Raw genomic sequence first — 14,148 nt, 5'->3', positions numbered from 1 at the left:
GTCGGCCTTGGAGGAGAGATTACTACCTAGGTATACAAAGTCATCTACAGGGCAAAGTGGTTTGCCTCCGGCAACAATGCGTAGAGTGAATATGTTTTTCCAGGTTTCGGCTGGTACAATACTTGAGTTTTCTTTGCATTCAGCTTGAGTCCAAGAGCCCTGTAAGCATTTTCAAAAGCTGTCATGACTTCTTGAAGATGTTCTTTGGTATGAGCCACGAGAGCATTGTCATCAGCATATTGGAGCTCAAGAACACTTTGTTTCAAAGTTAGAGTTTTAGCCCGAAGTTTCTGCAGGTTGAACAGATCGCCTATTCGGTAGTTCAATGTGATACCTTCAGAGAGTTCTTGTTTCACAAGGTGTAGTACAGCACATAAGTAGATAGAAAACAGCGTTGGCGCAATGACGCAGCCTTGTTTCACCCCAGTTTTTACTCCAAAAGGATCCGTTTGTTGGCCATCCACCAAAACTGATGCGTTCATCTCATTATGCAGAAGCTGCACAATAGCCACAAATTTGGGAGGGCAGCCGATTTTCTCAAGTACTTTGTAGAGAGATTGTCTGTCAACAGTGTCGAAAGCCTTGGTAAGGTCTATGAAGGCCATGTAGAGGTCCTTGTTCTGTTCTCGGCATTTTTCCTGGATCTGTCTAGCAGCAAATATCATATCTACTGTACCCCTGCTAGGCCTAAAACCACACTGCGTCTCTGGAAGAATTTTTTCCGCAACACTGGAGAGTCTATAGGACAGAATTCTAGCTAGAATTTTCCCCGTTATTGACAAGAGGGATATCCCCCTGTAGTTCCCACACATCGTCCTATCTCCTTTTTTGAAGATGGTAACAATCAGTGCATCACGTAATTCATCAGGTGTTTTCTCAGTTGTCCACACAAGTGTAAAAAGGCAGTGCAGTTTCTTGGTAAGTTTAGTTCCACCATGCTTGAAAACTTCTGCAGGTATTCCATCAGCGCCAGCAGCCTTCCCACTCTTCATTGCTCGAATGGCAGATTTCGTCTCGACTAGTGTTGGCTCTTCTCCTAGCTGCTGATGGGTTGGCAGCTGTGGGACTTTCTGCAGGACTGGATCAGCTACAGTGGATGTTTGGTTCAAAAGATTTGAAAAGTATTCTTTCCAGCAATCTCTGATGGCATCTTTGTCTTTATGGAGCACACCATTCTTGTCTCGAACAGGTACAGAGCCATGTGACAGAGGACCGTACAGTTTTCGTGTCTCTGCAAAGAAATCCCTTGTCTTATTCTGATCCGCCAAGTTCTGAAGCTCCTCTGCCTTTTGTGTCCACCATTCATTCTGCATCCTTTGAACTCGTCGCTGCACATCTGTTCGTATGCTGTGGTATGCCTTCTGTTTCTCCTTGTTTCTAAGATCGTTTTGCCAGGCTGCAAATTTAGATCGTTTTATATTTATAAGTTGTTCTATTTCTAGGTCATTCTCATCAAACCAGTCTTGGTGGTGCCTTTTCGCTTTGCCTAATACCTCCTCGCATGTCTCAGTAATACAGCTCTTTAGATTTGTCCAAGTCGAGTTGACATTTTGGTCATAGATTTCAGCTGATAGTCTCTCATTGATTTTTGTTTGAAAGTCTTTTTTCACATCCGGTTTATTGAATAGATTCACGTTGTACTTTGGCCTTGCTGTCTGTTTAGCTCTTCTCTGCTTGGGCTGTAGAGTGAAACTCAGCAGAGTTTTCACCAATCTGTGATTCGTCCAGCAGCTATCTGTTGAGTTGATCGCTTTGGTTACTCTTACATCTGCCAAGTCCCGCTGTTTGGTGATTATATAGTCTATCAAGTGCCAGTGACCGGAGCGAGGGTGCCTCCAGGTTGTTTTCCTTCTATTCTTCTGTCTGAACAGGGTGTTTGTAATCACAAGGTTAAGTTCTGCACATTTGGTGAGAAGCATGAGACCATTGTCATTCATACTGTCAATTCCCTTTTTGCCGATGACGTCTTTCCATGTCGTGCTGTCCGTACCAACTCTTGCATTAAAGTCTCCAAGAAGCACAACCTTGTCGGCTCTAGGAATATGCGATACAGTGTCATCAAGAGCTGAATAGAAAAGCTCTTTATCCTCTTGCTCAGCCATCAGGGTCGGAGCATAGGCACTGATCAGTGTTGCTTTCCTGTTCTTACTGATGTTTAGTTGTAAAGTCATCAGTCGATCTGAAATGCCGACAGGAAGATGGTCCATGTGCTTAACAAGCTCATTTTTAACAGCGAAACCTACTCCATACAGCCTATGATCTTTAGCATCTCTCCCTTTCCAATAGAATGTATAACCACCTCCCACTTCTGTCATCTGGCCCTCATCAGCAAGTCTTGTCTCCTGTAGTGCAGCAATATCAATATCATGTCTTCTGAGCTCACGTGCCACAAAAGCTGTGCGACGGTCAGGTCGATCACTGCGCTGATTGTCCATGAGCGTGCATACATTCCATGTTGCTAGTGTAATCTGTTGTTTTCTACCGCAAAAAGGTGAACCATCTGGACGCGGTAATCCAGCCAGGTGAGAATGGAACAAACCATGTATAGGACACCTTTTCTAGTCCCTTCCTCGGATTGAGGTGAGCAGGGTGGTCCCTAAAAAGGGCTGCTCAGTCGTGAAAGCAACTACCGAACATCTCTCCTGTTCCATTCAAGAGACGAGCGACGGATAAACTTCCACCGCCTGCGTGCTGGTTGGGAACTGAGGACTCCCAGGTTTCACTACCCTGTCCCCGTTGCCACCTTCCAATCGCCGCAGGGCTTGGTTGGTTGGTTTGGCGCAAGCAGAAAGCTGCGCGTGGATTTAAGTGGTTCTTCTGATGCACTGCAGAGATCCACTAACTTGGCTAGTCATACTCTGATCCAATGGCAAGAAGACCTAGACAATTGGGAGTATGACAAGTTGCAGTACGCGGCCGTTGGTCTGCAAGAGATTCTTTCGTCCTTTCCAACTGGTGTTTTTGCTGTCGGGATAGTACATGCCCGAATGTTGGGTGGATGTTGTTTTTGGTTCCCTCCAAACCCTCCTTTCAAAGAAAGGGAGGGGTTGCCGGTTTATTCGCCGGCGACCCGACCCATGGCACAGGTAGTACTGGATTACATGGTTACCAGTAGCAGGCTAGCACCTGACCTGACTGACTATTGCAAAATATAACCACCAGTGACCTCATTTTGCAAGCATTTTTCTTCTAATCGTTATAGCTGCAACCAAATTTAGTCAATTTTAATCCTGAAACATCCTGGCAGTCAGATTACTTCAAACATCCATAAAAATTGAAAAAAAAGTAGCAGAATACTGATGCTGTATATTAAAATGTTGTGTACTTTCATCGCTTTTGGTTTAAGTTTATTCTGCAAGCTTTTGAAAAACAATAACAAAGTCTATTTGAGAGCATATATGCTCTGAACATTTCTTCTGCAAATAATATATTTTTAGTATCTGTCTTACTCACGTAATAGTTGGTTTTAATTACACTTGCTGCAGATCAGTTTAATGTTATGTAAAAATTTTTTGACATCCAATTTCTATTAAAGCTGTATGTAATCAATCTGTATCTTTTTTATTGAAACAGAAAAAAACTTTTAAGTTCAAATACCTTTCATTCATGGTCATTTATCCCAAATAAACAGAAATGTTATTTACAGTTTAAGGAATCTGAAATGTTCTACAAAAAGTTTTTAACTTTTCTTGAGTCATTGTGATTCTAGCAGATAGGATAAAACTGTAAAAAATGATCCGCCATAAACTCGTTGCGCAACTTAAAAAAAGCCTGCAATCTTTAACCATCCAGCTGTTCTACATGGACATTACAGTTGTTTTTAAGTTTTATTTATTATTGCTTGGAGCTTCTTCTTCTTTTAGCTTTTCCTGTTAAAGATCACCTCTGCATATGGTTTTCTTTTTGGTATGGGATCTAAAGGGCTCATTTGCTCATGAGATTTGCCACAGAAGTAATTGCAGTAGGATGCTCTTCTTAAAACTACCAATGGCCGACGTATGTCTCAAACCACTAGTCTCTAGACTCACTAACTGCTGAACCACTGCTGCACTTTTCTTGTTTTTTTATCAAGTCAGCTGGGGCATTTTATTTTGTTTGTGGTGAATATTTTAAACTCATTTGTTTGTTCCATCTCCTTTTATCAGTTTTTAAATTTTCTTTGTTTGTGTTCTACATATTCGTGTATCAAAAGGCATTTTCTAAGTCCTTTGTTCAAATAACGCATTGATGTTTTACAGTGGCGGGAGTGTTCAACCAAACCTAATGCTCTAGCAAAAAAGTATAAGCCACCTATTAGCATGATCGCTCAAGAACAGAAAAAAGAAGCACGTAGCATTTTAGAGTGCATTTTTAAGAACTTCCCAAGTCTAAGGTGATTTGAAGCTCTTGAAATTTTGTATTTTATGTTTTATTTTTTTGTTAAAAAGAGATAAAGAAATCATTTTTTGATATAATTTTTTCAAAAATGAATTTTCACAATTTTTTAGTGAATTTTTTCTATTATTTGGGATCGGTCAGAATATTTGAGGTGATATAACTGCCAAGATGTTTTAAGATTGAAATTGGAAAAACTTGTTTGCGAAAAAAAGCTCTAAAGAAAAATCTTTAGAATATGATCTGATTAGCTGCTAGTATTGTTATAGTTGATATTGACTATTACGTTCCAGTTGCACCGTTGTGCATCTTCATTCTGTTGGTTTCTTTCCAACTATGAATGCCATTATCCCACTTTCACTTAATCTGGTAAATTTAACTGCGATAAAAAGCCCCTGAATTTTTTTAATTAGTTCAAAAGAATAAATACTATTGAAGGCATTATAAACTAATTTTTCACTATTGGCCATTGTTTATTTCTTGGTAAGCTAGAAATGCTATCGGTTTTTTGGCAATTTCTTAAAAGTGGTAGTCTAGTGGGCTTGAAACTTGAAATTACACCAAAAACCATTTACAGACAAATCAAGTAAACTTTCATATTTTTGCGTAGAGTGAAAGTATAGAAGAAAAAAAACATAAGTATGCAGTTGATTTGTGCAGCCATAAGATCAGGTAGAAAAGCAACTCTTTGAACTATCTCTGGTCCAGAATTTAAATTGTTAGCAATGTTACAAAAGCCTCATGATTTTTAGGAGCTACAAAAACCTCAATATAAAAAGAAATTAATGTCAATGAATTCAAAGTTTGTTGTCAGACCTGTTCAAACTTTCAAAAAATTATACTTCTCAAGACATACATGTACCATTTTTACAGGAACATATCCATAAGTTTGAGATATTTACTTCTGTCATGATGTGCATGACCAGTAAAATTGCAAGGCAAACAAGCTCTGAAAAAGCTTGGTAATAAATTGTCAAAAGGAGTTTGAAATATAAAATGAACACTAATTGAACTCCTACTATAGAGAGGCTGTTCATTTACTAAAAAAATTATAAATCTGACAAGGCTATTTGTCTGAAAGATGTACTTTTACTAAGGCTCATTAAGTTTACAGGGAATGGGCCAACTTTTGGGCACAGACGCGCCAAGAGTTCGCAAAAGGCTATCAAAAAAGAAATAGTGATCAATTTGAAATACTGATTGCAGCTGCAATAAATATGTCAATACCTCTCTTACAGGAATATGCTACAAAATGATGGCTGCCTTTTCCTCTGCTGCCAGTGAAAGACCTTTAGTCAGTGTTAGACTAGCCCTTACTTTCAATCCAAGATTTGTCCGTATAAGTAGCTACAAGTAAATATTGAGCAAGAATATCATCCTTCTGGAATGATGATACTAAATTTTTTTACTCAAATCCTTCAAAGCACTTACTAAACAAAATTAATAAAGATGACCGCTTACACAAAGTTTTGCTAGTTCTTAACAGAAAGTGTCAGTATTTTACTATCACTTTCAATAGTTTTGATGTTTGAGTTAATCTGACTGCCAAAATGTTTTAAATTTAAAATTGACAAAAGTTGATACCATGCAAGAAAGCTATGTGAAATAATGTCACTGGTTGTTATCGTTACTATAATTTTTATACAGATTATTTTATACAGTTATTGAATTCAAGTTGCAGCATTACATATCTCTATTCTGTTGGTCTCCGCAACTATTCGAATTCAAATTCGAATTATTATTCTTATAACTAAATCTAATCATAATCTTATAAAATCGAATAATTATTCTTACAATTAAATATTGTAATAATCTTATAAGAATCATTAGAAAAATATCATCATCATTTTCTTTACTTTCGCTGCTTTGGACATCAGTTGGAATACCAAAGTACTCATTATAAGTGCCCAAAATGTCAGAGTCCGGTAGAATCGGCAAAAAAAGAAACGATTACTTTTCAGTACTTCTACGTTTATTACAGAAACCTCTAGCAATTAGACAATGCCATAGACTGGTGAAATGTGCACGTTTTTCTCGTGAAATGCGCATGGCCTAATAGTTCTACTATCTGTCGCACGGCTTTATTGGCGTTTTTGTTGCCGGTCTTAATTTTGATAAAAAAAGGCTTGTCAGGTTTTAATGGCAATTTTAGGCCAAATTTATCTTTCTATTTATGCATAATCTGATTAGATGGGTGAGTTTCAGGATATTGTCTATACTTTTCAAAGACTTGGTAACATATTTAAATAGGTTTATATGTGTTTTGTATCATTATTATACTTAAACGACTCTACACAAAAAATGGTTAAACTTTTTGATGGGATTTCGGTACAAGGGTTTGGTTACGTCGGTTGAGGGAGAATTTTTCGGGAGTTGTGTGCGCATATGCATTTATCCTAAAGCTCCCAAACAATCATTTCGTTCGTGTTTGGTCGTGGGAATATAAATCTGCATAGGAAATTCTTCATATACATGTACCATTTAATTATTTTTCATATACCAGTTAATTGTTATTATCCATATACCATTTTACACAATAACAGTACTCTAAATATAACATTTTGCAGAATAATTCTTTAACACAAATATTCAGCAAAAATTATTTTATTATTTTGAACACTATGTACTTGTAAAGAATAATATAAGTTAAGTAAAGGATATAAACTATTATACAAACTTCATCTCCATTTTCTGTAGCAAGAGCAGTTTTATTCGCTGCTTGCTGGTCAAAACTCTGATGAATAAATGTTTTTTTATCATTTAACTAATTTTCAAAAACTCTACTTATACTCGAACTCTTCTGAACTGGCTTATTTTGTGACTGTATGGTTTTGAACAATCAAAAGATGGTCTCAGCAGATGTTCAGATCTTTCATACTGTATCTTGTCTTCAAAAATGTGTCTCTGCTTTTTAGCGGGTTGTCAGGTAAGTTCTTGAGATGCTGTAGCCATGACCATATGTAACTAAACACTGCCTTTTGTAGGCTGCCCAAATTTATACATACAGGTAAAAGGAGATAATATTTGTTTGGTAAGCTTTAAAATTTTGTCTATTAGCTTTGTTAAATTATTTTAAAAATGGTTTCAGCAGCAGACATTGCATAAATCAGATATCCTCAACTGCACATAAACTGCTTAACAGCTGATAAGTAGTTTTATCAGCAAAATTCTCAAAATCGGTTTAAGGGAACTGCGGATAGAACTACTCATAACAGATTAACACAGGGATTAATAATCCTTTATTGATGAACTTAAATTACATAATAGATGAAAGAATTATGTAATAGAATTTTGTTTACACTAATTAATTGGAACAAAATTGACCAGCTGCATAGCGAAAAACCATTTTTAAGGGAGATGAGTAGTTTTACCAGCAGAGGGAAGTGTACCTTTATGGTAAGTTATAGTACTGTACCCCTATAGTAAAGTATAGTACTGTACCCCTGTATTAAACTATAGGGCTGTACTCATATAGTACTTAAATTTCACCTTACCAGGCTATGTAAGCCTACATGTAGTTTGGAAAATTATCCAACCACAAAATACTGATTTGTATGTGTCATTTCGCACTGAGAATAAGTATTTACATGCAGTAAATTGACACTTGTATACCAGGAAATATGCTAATACCTTCATATTTTATCACAACTTATTTGTGACCTCTCTCTCTCTCTCCTCTCTTTCTACCCTTTCCTGTGAGAACATAGGCGATCATAGTTCTCCCATTCTTGTTACAATGACTTTACTTAGCAGGTTACATCAGTGGTTTGTGATTTCCTTCTGTTTGAGGGTTTTTATTGGGACACCATTTCTAACTAGCTGACTATTGGCTTGAAAAGAAGCTCATCCGCCCTTTGTCAGGTTTTTATTTTTAGTTCTGCAGGTTTGCTAGCCACCTTCCTTATTCGCAATGCTAAGTTTTTATAAATTACTTAAGCTAGTAAATCGCCTTTGTAAATAGATGTAAATAATTTTTTGCTTCTAGTATATAGTTGATAGGTAATCTACTGAAACATGCATATAAAATATGATACAGTGTGAATTATTTTTATTGCTAAACTTGGATTCTGCTACACAGTTTTTTTTCATCACTTCTCTAATCTATTTCATATTAGTCTACTAAAATCAAATCCAAGTTAACTCAAATCACTAAAAATAAGTTTTGTTTCAATTATTGGACTGTGTGAATATTCAAATTCCCATTGCTTGATCACAGCTCTGGAGCTATCAACCCCTCAATTTTGTTGTGTGAGCAAGTAATTTGTCATCACAAATATATGCAGAAAACATTTTGTAACAGTGTGAAGGATTTTCCCTAATACCTACGTATTACTACACCTTCAAGAACTCACGGGCTATAGTTTAAATGCTGTCAGATTAATATTAACCCTAATATTTAAATAGGCCTAGATAGCTACACTAAACTGTGATGAACAGTGTTAGCATAGCCACATAACCCTGAAAGGATGACTTTCGGGTTATTGATATTGCCCACAGCTACACTAAACTGTGATGAACAGTACGAAAGGATGACTTTCGTGTTATAATTGCTACTTCAATAACGTAGTCCTATGTAATTGAGACAATCAATTGACATAGGATAATCAACTTGACATAGTGATATGATGACTATGGAAAGTTGTACAAACTCAAACAATATCTGAGATAATCAGATATTGATAGACCAACGCTGTTCGGTGATAAGCCGTTACAGCCTAGAATAGCATAGCACTAAAATCTCTTATCCACAATCTAGATTGATAGATATAACAACAAGCTTAATTTCACAGGTTATAATTCCTTTTATTTACTGATTCAGACTAAAACATACCTGGGATATAGAATAAGGCTTAGAATATATTCAGATAAGAGCAGGAAAAAGACTGAGTAAAAATAAGGTAACATATTATTATATACCTTCTAAACATAAAAGGTAGACCAATAAACTTAAAGTCTCTATATACTTGGTCCAATCATTATCCTTTCACGTGTAGGCTGTAGTTCCGGAGTCAGCAGAAATTCCAAGCTGACCACCGTTCTTAGCAAACAACATGATTCATAATTTCGTAATTCAAGTCTACCGGTTGTTTGTCATGAAGAAGGCAAAATTCTCAGCCAAACAAAAATGGCCAACATATCGCAGATATTATATATAAATCCATTACAACAGTACATACATTATTTATGAATAGGTCACAAGAGGAAACAACTTCAAGCTTAAAATTGTCTTCAGAAGTAGATTGTGCATGGAGTCGCTATCCCTTGTTCAAAAGTTTTCTGTTACATAATAATCAAGTGAGCTATTTTAGGCAATGAATTTGTACAATTGAGAATTTATATCAAAGGCATTTTATTAATCAAATGATAAGTTTCTTGCATATAATCACAATCCGTAGCTTTACATAAGCCAGAGGCAGATCTTCCTTGCCACAAACAGAAAAATAATAAAAAAACTAACAATTTAACAATCTCTCCTTACAAATAAAAGCTTTCTAAAAAATTGAAAAATTTGTCAATATATTGATATATTGGTGCTATATTACAAACTGTTTTACTGCTACATAGCAGACCTTTGGCTGCTACAGCTCCACAAACTGTTCTCTTTTCAAGAATCTTATTTGAAACTTTTGTTACCAACCTACATGTAAGTCTAGATGTTATGTTAACTTATGTTTTTTTCTAGTTGTAGTACTAATTTTGTTAAACTGTGTTTGTTATACTATATTACAATAATAGTAACAGTAATAATAATAGTAAAGATAATTTTTTAAACTGTTTTCCTCTCCGCGCTACTTGACGGATGGTATGACAAAACCTGTCTATCTAAAAGAAAGGAACTGACTGGATGTCAGTATACTACCAGGCAAAGAGCTGAAAAAAATCAAATAATAATAACAGCGCAGCCTCAAACAGTAGTAATGCCATTGCAACAATAAAACAATATTCGTCTAATCACATTTAAAAAACATTCCAACTGCCCAAAATTGACCATAACTCTTTTCCCTAGTTAAAATTCTTTAGCCAAGTGAACTGCTTAGTTGCTGACTAATTTACAAAACCGCTCTGCTTAATACCTTTAAACCACAGTTACGCTTGCTATGTGTGTAAATATATATTTATTGACACCAAAGAATATGTTCTATGCTTGAGTGCGCTTGTCAAGTAGCTACAGATAGTCAATACTTAACCAGTGTACACAAATAGCTACTCTGTTCACTGTGCCTATTGAACTTAGTAACTCCTTGTTTTCTGAATTCAAAGAAAAATATGCTTTCAAATTTAAACTGATAAATGAACTGATAACACTAGCCCATGACAACCTTGTTGATGCACATAAAATGTGAAGCATTTATATGTCTGTACACTTATTTATTGATCGGTTTGTTTGTCTAACTGACTGTTCGTTTGCATTTCTGCAGATCTGTCATTCTATCTGTCGGTCTGTCAGTATGTCAGTTCGTCCGTCCGTCAGTTCGTCAGTCCGTCAGTCCGTCAGTCCGTCAGTCTGTCTGTCCATCTGTCCGTCTGTCTGTCAGTCTGTCAGTCTGTCAGTCTGTCAGTCTGTCTGGCAGTCTGTCAGTCCGTCAGTCCGTCAGTCTGTCAGTCTGTCAGTCTCTCAGTCAGTCTGTCTGTCAATCAGTCTGTCAGTCAGTCCTTCAGTCTGTCAGTCTCTCAGTCAGTCTGTCAGTCTCTCAGTCAGTCAGTTTGTCAGTCTGTCGGTCAGTCAGTCAATCAGTTCGTCAGTCTGTCTGTCAGTCAGTCAATCAGTCAGTCAGTCTGTCATTCAGTCCGTCAGTCTGTCGGTCCATTGGTTTGTCTGTCTGTCACTCTGTCAGTTCGTCAGTCTGTCAGTCTCTCAATCTTTCAGTTTGTCAGTCTGTCAGTATTTCAGTCTGTCAGTCAGTCAGTCTGTCTGTTAGTCTGTCAGTCGATCAGTCTGTCTGTATGTTTGTCTCGCCATTGTCTGTATGTCAGTCTGTGTGCTTTTTTCTGTGTGTCTGCCTGTGTGTCTGTCTGTGTTTCTGTCTGTGTGTCTATCTGTGTGTATGTCTGTGTGTCTGTCTGTGTGTCTGCCAGCTGCCTGATGATTTTTTATGTATGTTTGTCATTTTTTTTATTAGGATCAAAATCTATTGAAAATCTGCAGTTGTACTTCAATTTTAGTTATGTAAGTTTTGCCGGTGCTCTCAAATAAAAGAAATTGTTCCAACAAAAAATAATTGTGCTTTACTAGATGATATGATTTTTTAAACTAAAACAAGTCTAAAACAAAATTGAAACATAATTAGCAACAAGATTATTTTGTGACAGCGGCATGAAGTAGTGTTTGCAGTTAATTTTAACTTAAGAATCCAAGTTTTGACAAATCTTAGCACGATTATGGTTTTTACTTATTTGACACTCACTGTAACTGCTTTTAACTTTGTTTTTTTGTCAGGGAGTATATCAAAAACAAGTTCAATCAATGATTTTCATTTAATGAATAAAATTTTAATTGACATTTTGGCTATATAAATATTGACTCCTATCTTTAATAGCGAACAGTTTTTTCAATTGTAAACTCACATTTCATTATTATGTCAGGTGTGTGAGCCCGTGCTTGTTTCTTTATTAATTGAGTAGTTCATTAAAATATTTACTTACCATTCATTAAGTTATAAAGTAAGTATTACTTTTTACAAGCTAGAGTGAAGGAATTGGCTTATACTAATATACAATAAACAAGTTTCTCATTGTCTATACATACCAATGCAGTTAGAGCTGAATGCGACACTCACACCAACTACAGCTAGTTGCAGCCACGCTTGACCATAAGCATCTTATACTCGCTGAAGTAACATGGTTTTCGTATCTACGCAGCAACAAAAATATGTAAATTAGCTCATTTTTGTTGGGCTACTATTAGTGGTTAAGTTAGAAAGTTGCAACATTTTAAGTACATGTAACTATGTACATTTACTAAACTCTGGTACTAAAATTTAAACATGTTGATAGCTGTTTCAACTACTTCTAGCCCATAAAAGCTATATTTTTGGTTAACTTAAATACTCTTTTTTACTTCAAGTTAAGTTTTGTTATCAATTGCTGTTGCATAATTGAAAAAAGACCATAAAGGTTTTTTTACAAACTTTTTTGTTTTATTTGTATATGCAGCATTATTATTTTTAGCAGGCTCATGTAGTGGGATGCTAGAACTACATATAAAAGACAGATATTTCAACTTATACCACATATTTTTCTGTGCTCATTAATTATGAACTTGTACAAAAATTTAGTCAGAAAGCATCAGCAATTTTTTATCATTTGCGATTGCTTTTGATGCTTGAGGTAGTCTAACTTCCAAAACGATTCATAATGAAAATGGCTGAAAATTGACGGCGTTAAAACTAGTGAAGGTGCGATTCTTGTGTTGGTAGTTGCGAAGCGAGCAACAAAGTAGAAGTGTGTAACAAAGCAACTTGAATGTGATAGCCAATATCAACTATTGCAAAATATCTCTCTCTCTCTCTGCAATCCCTCTCTTTAGAGTAAAATGTCTGCTTGCTTTATTGATGTGTTTGGTGTGTTTTAAGATGGCTTCGTAGTCCGATCATTACTCTGCATTGACGATTGCAATGTGGACATTGGTAGTCATCATTCATCAAAGTATCAGATGAGCTAAGCCGCACTTTTGTGCTGCCTTGAGCTCTTCTCTGTGACGCATCTTTTCATTTTCAAGTATTTTCACCCCTTTATGAGTTAGAGTTCTCCATCCAGTTCTTCTCGTGGCATTCCATTCCCAGGTTTCACATCTGATGTGACAACGCTTCAAGCTATCTTTGAGACAGTTTTTATAGCGCTTTCTTTGTCCCCCCCTGTGACCTCTTCCCATTTTTTAGTTAGGCATACAGAATCTGTTTTGGTAGTCTGTAGTTTGGCATTCTAACCAAGTGTCCAGCCCAACGAAGTCTGTTCTTAACGATCATACTTTCGAGGCTGGACATCTTAGCTTGTTGATACACACTATTGTTAGTGCGTTTGTCAGACCATTTGATCATTAGTAATTCTCTCATTTTCCTCATGTGATAGTTCTCCAGAACCTTAACGTCAGTGCTGTAAGTAGCCCACGTTTTTGAGGCATACAGTAGTGTGGGGACAATTACTGCCTTGTACACTTTTAGCTTGGTGTCGACTTGCAAGACTGGATTTTCAAACACTCTTTGTCTCAGTTTGCTGTATGCTATGCTAGCTCCCTGCAGTTTTCTCTCTATCTCCTTCCCTAGGTCGGCCTTGGAGGAGAGATTACTACCTAGGTATACAAAGTCATCTACAGGGCAAAGTGGTTTGCCTCCGGCAACAATGCGTAGAGTGAATATGTTTTTCCAGGTTTCGGCTGGTACAATACTTGAGTTTTCTTTGCATTCAGCTTGAGTCCAAGAGCCCTGTAAGCATTTTCAAAAGCTGTCATGACTTCTTGAAGATGTTCTTTGGTATGAGCCACGAGAGCATTGTCATCAGCATATTGGAGCTCAAGAACACTTTGTTTCAAAGTTAGAGTTTTAGCCCGAAGTTTCTGCAGGTTGAACAGATCGCCTATTCGGTAGTTCAATGTGATACCTTCAGAGAGTTCTTGTTTCACAAGGTGTAGTACAGCACATAAGTAGATAGAAAACAGCGTTGGCGCAATGACGCAGCCTTGTTTCACCCCAGTTTTTACTCCAAAAGGATCCGTTTGTTGGCCATCCACCAAAACTGATGCGTTCATCTCATTATGCAGAAGCTGCACAATAGCCA

General features: G+C 36.6%; 1 protein-coding gene across 1 annotated transcript; it reads left to right on the top strand.

Moving 5' to 3' along the window:
• The first annotated feature begins 10,823 nt into the window (after nucleotides 1-10,823).
• On the top strand, nucleotides 10,824-13,637 carry LOC137397349 (fap1 adhesin-like). Its single transcript, XM_068083638.1, has 2 exons — nucleotides 10,824-11,165; nucleotides 13,536-13,637. The coding sequence occupies exons 1-2, from the start codon at nucleotides 10,824-10,826 to the stop codon at nucleotides 13,635-13,637; spliced, it is 444 nt and encodes a 147-aa protein (XP_067939739.1).
• Nucleotides 13,638-14,148: the final 511 nt, after the last annotated feature.

The sequence above is a fragment of the Watersipora subatra genome, chromosome 5 (assembly GCF_963576615.1).
Source record: "Watersipora subatra chromosome 5, tzWatSuba1.1, whole genome shotgun sequence".
Classification (NCBI taxonomy): domain Eukaryota; kingdom Metazoa; phylum Bryozoa; class Gymnolaemata; order Cheilostomatida; family Watersiporidae; genus Watersipora; species Watersipora subatra.
The sequence above is the reverse complement of the archived record's forward strand: the minus strand, read 5'-3'. Positions and strand labels throughout refer to the sequence as shown.

Excerpts from the sequence above, each read along its gene's own strand:
- LOC137397349 (XM_068083638.1), top strand. The coding sequence starts at position 10,824 with ATGTCAGTTCGTCCGTCCGTCAGTTCGTCAGTCCGTCAGTCCGTCAGT. Across the intron at positions 11,166-13,535 it reads GTCAGTCTGTCATTCAGTCC|CTTGGTGTCGACTTGCAAGA; the intron begins GTCAGTCTGTCG and ends GTACACTTTTAG.